The 4086-nt window shown below is 54.0% G+C and overlaps 1 protein-coding gene across 2 annotated transcripts in view; it reads left to right on the top strand.

Annotated features, from left to right (window-relative positions):
• Positions 1-1297: 1297 nt before the first annotated feature.
• The window catches only part of NRP2 (neuropilin 2), a 113776-nt gene continuing 110987 nt past the window's right edge, over positions 1298-4086 (top strand). For both annotated transcript variants that reach the window (XM_049615081.1, XM_049615082.1), the window contains exon 1: positions 1298-2282. In XM_049615081.1, coding sequence (XP_049471038.1) covers positions 2210-2282 — 73 coding nt within the window. In that variant the 5' untranslated portion in view covers positions 1298-2209. The remainder of the gene's footprint in view (positions 2283-4086) is intronic.

Raw genomic sequence — 4086 nt, 5'->3', positions numbered from 1 at the left:
ATGGCTTGGCTCAACTATTTGCAAATCACTTCTGATTCAATTTTGTTTTGGTTATCTCAGTGTAAATAACAGTTAAGTGGGAGTTACAGATTTTTTCAAACACTAAAAGTGATAAACAAAGCTAATGGCAAGTCCAGATAAGGAGCAAAACCACCCAGAAGAATCCACAAGTGCAAGCAAAGAAATAAATGGGTAGTCGGATGTGTGTGTGCTTCTTGTCACCGAAACTTTATTTTTCTTAATCCGCAGAGTGGCAGAGAAGGTATATGCAGAGTGTTATTTAGACTGTTCTTGTTAGAGTCTTCATGATAATGTAGTAATAGGTGCTTAGTGAAGCAAGACAGTTTGGAATCCGCAAAGCCATCCTCAGAAACAAAGATACAAGTGTTGCCCCAGCTGTTAGCTTGCAACTCCCTCTAAACAGTTTTCACACCTCCATTTAAAAATAGTTGGCATAATGCGGTTTTCTTTCTCTGTGCGCTGTGACCACATTTCCATGGGGGAAAAGGTAGTCGTTACAGTAGCGTTTTGAGGAGAAGCCCTCGTGTACCTGCACTTTTGGGGAGGACTAGGGAGAACCGGCTTTAATTGCCTGAAGAAATTCTTTGCGGAAAGTCCCTCTCCTTCTGCTGGTTACAAGTTGGGTGCGCAGAGAGAACTAAATGCTCGCCCGGCGAGGACAGGAGTATGTTTGGGACACAACAAAGGATCTGAGTAGTAAGCGCACGAGTGTTTGGGGTTGTATTCAGCCTGGGCTGACGGTGTGTGCCGCCGCCACGCACTGCTGCCTGTGCGAACGCATGGCTGAGCCGCCGCCTGGTTCCCCACACCAAACACCGTACGCCACCCAACTCCTCCTGTAACGCCATTGCGCGTGGCATTGTGCTGGGTTCTACGTGTGTGGCCTCGGAGCCAGGGAATTGGGGGGGGGGGGGGGAGGGGGTTCCCCCCCTTCCTGTGTAGTCTCCCCCGGGCGGGGACAACGCGGCCAAGGGCACTGCGCCCTGGAGGTGCCCCGGGGCGCTCCCTCTCCCCGGCTGTGCGCACGGGCGGCCGGGCGCAGCCAGCCGCGGAGGTGCCCGGGGTAGGCGGGAGGTGCCGGGTGGGAGAGAAGCGGCTGGGTGGGAGAGGAGAGCCTGGGTAGGAGACGCCTCAACTTTGATCGGGCCGCGGCTGGAGGGGGGGGGGAACCGCCGCCGCCCCGCCCGAGCCGGGTGCCGCGGCGCTGGGCTGTGCGCCGCTCGTCTCCGCGGCTGCCTCTTTAATCAGGAACACAGAAGGGGCGGGCCCTGAGCCGGCGCGTAATCGGATAGCTCTGCCGCGGCTCTGACATCCACATGCTGCTCGGCCTGAAAAGGCTGGGGGGAGCCGGAGGGGAAGCAGAGAAGGCGAGCGAGGCACCAGCCCGCAGCCCGCCCCCGGCACATCCTCAGACGCGCAGACCGCGGCGAGGCGCTGGGCGAGGTGGAGGTGAGGGCGCGAGCGAGCGAACTCGGAGAGGGGCTCGCTCACTCCCAGGCGATCCCAGCCGCCGCCGCCCCGCCAGCAGCAGCAGCAGCAGCAGCAGCAGCCGCCGCCGCCGCAGCAGCAGCAGCTTCTTTCCTCGGACTCCCCTCGTCTGGCTGGCCGAGCGGGTGTAGTCGTTGGGGAGGCTCCCGCTAGGGGAACCCGGCGAGGGCAAGAGCGGGGCGGCCGCCTCTCCCACTCGGGCCGTCCGGCGGTCGGTGCCTCCGCCCGCGTGTCGGTCCCGGGTGCCTGGAGATGTGTGTCAGTTTATGCCTCTGAGATCACACAGCTGCCCGGGGGCCGTGTGATGCCCAAAGCAAGTCTGGGCTTTTATTTTTATTATAATTTTTTTTTTTACGCTTGGCTTTCGGGAAATATTCGTGATGTTGTAGGATAAAGGAAATGATACTTTGAGGAACTGGAGAGGACATAGATGCGTTTTGTTTTTAAGAGAGGAAACCCGTCCCCCCTTCCTGGCTTGCTCCCGCTTTGCTGATTTCAAGAGCCACCCTCCTCTTAGGTGAGAATCCAGCAAGAATAAAGGTGAAGACGGGCCGTCAGGACCCAGGAGGGAAACCCTGACCATTAGAAACCTTTGCAGAAGACACTGTAAGGAAGAACGTAAGAGAGAGAAAAACACAAAGACTTAAAATTATACAAGACATCTACAAATCCAGCTCTGGAGAGAGCCTCCTTCTCCAAAATGGATATGTTTCCTCTCACCTGGGTTTTCTTGGCTCTCTACTTTTCAGGACACGAAGTGAGAGGCCAACCAGGTAAGCCCCTAAAAGTTGTTTTTTGGGTTGTTTTTTTTTTTTTTTTTTTTTTTTTTTGTTCATTTCAACATGCTTTTCCTTTTAAAAGCAACCGCTCATTCTGGGCACATGGGATGGCATAGAAGGAGGCTCCCTCAATAGTAAATAATTTAAAGAGAGATCCCAGCCGGCCCTCCCTATACCACCACCGCTTCTAAAACCCAACTTTTCTCTCCTGCTAGCACTGTGTGTGTGTGTGTGTGAGTGTGTGTGTGTGTGTGTGTGTTTTGAAACATAGAATTTGGCGGTGTTCAGATGTCACATATGGACTGAATCAAAGGTTTAAAAATACTACAAAGCCTTTGCATTACAGTTTTTGGGATTTTTTCCCCCCGTCTTGAGGCAGAACACATCTCCCTTGAGTTTCTTCAACCTGGCCAGTGAAATATAAATCATTTGCATTCTCTCCACTTAGCTCCATTGAGCAATGTTAACTGAAGGGTTGGGAAAGACAAGAGTCTAGTTTTGGTTTTCCAGTGCTGTGGATTCTTTGCAGACTGTGTGGATACGCCTCAGAATCCTAGGGCTCAGGCTGATGGAGCAAGTTGGCCTGCGGCTGAGCTGGGGGCTTGGGGCTGGGCTGGGCGCTGTTGGATACCCAGGCGCTGGTCGTCCCTGCTCTCCCTCTCCTTCCTGCATCCGTGTGTTTTCTGGGAAAGTAAATCATGTTCTTTTAAAAATCCGTATTAGATAAAACAGACTGCGTGGCCTTCGAAGGTCTCTTACTCTTGTGAAGTGGTTAGAAACTTTTGAGTGGAATTTGTTCTCAACCACTGCCAAAAAGGGTGTGTGGACAGACTGCAGAGATAAGGACTGCAAGGCCCAGAACAGTCTGGGGCCAGTATTTGGCAGCGGGGAGGTGGGCTGGCAAGGGGCACCCTGCCTGAGCAGGGATTTCTGGTTGCGGGGAATCCAGTGTGGCTTGTCCTTCCTTCCCCACACCACTCTCCAGGGTGAACCTCTCTCCCCTCTGAGAACAGTGTCTGGAATCTGACAAAACTCTTGGAAGCTGCTACAGGTGATTGAGAATGGGGGAAACCATCTATGGAGGAAATAGGGGAAAGAGAAAGAGGAGATAAAGCCTGGCTGAAGTGCCCTTACCGGTAGGCACCTCCAAGGCTATGGCCGCAGTGGTAGGGTTAACCCCTTGCAGCAGCTCCCTGGGCACGTCCCCCCCTTTCCCCCATCAGAGCGGGCTAGTGGGTCCTGTGGGCGCCTAAAGGGGAAGCTTTGCGCCTGGTGCTCTGGTTGTCACCGCCAACACACCCCATTTAAGCTTGAGTGTTTATTTGAGGGGAAGGAAGCCTGAGGAATGCCCTTGCTATCGAAATCCACCCGTTTGCTGCTCCTTCTCTGCCATAGCTGGTCTTCGGGGCAGCTGCAAATCGTTATCAAAGAGATGGGTGCAGGTCCCACTTGGGGAGATTTCCTGTGTCTCCCCATTCCCTCTTGCCTTAATTCTAAGTTCCCAGCTTGAAGCGAAATTAAATTACCTCCCACAGACCTAGATGCTGCATAAATTATGTATGTTTGTGTGATTCGCTGTGTGTGTGTGTGTGTGTGTGTATGTGTGTGTGTGTGTGTGCGCGCGCACGCGGGGAAGATGCCCACGGTATATTATGTATTCAGGCACGGACTCTAGTAGGCCCCGGCGAGCGCGCGCACACTGGGGCACACACCGGCATGCGCGCGCGCGCGCACGCACACACACACTCACAACACACAACTTCAGGTTCTGTGTGCTCTGCGGAGCGGGAGGGGTCGT

The sequence above is a fragment of the Panthera uncia genome (assembly GCF_023721935.1).
Source record: "Panthera uncia isolate 11264 chromosome C1 unlocalized genomic scaffold, Puncia_PCG_1.0 HiC_scaffold_3, whole genome shotgun sequence".
Lineage (NCBI taxonomy): Eukaryota > Metazoa > Chordata > Mammalia > Carnivora > Felidae > Panthera > Panthera uncia.
This window is presented reverse-complemented; position numbering and strand designations above follow the sequence as displayed.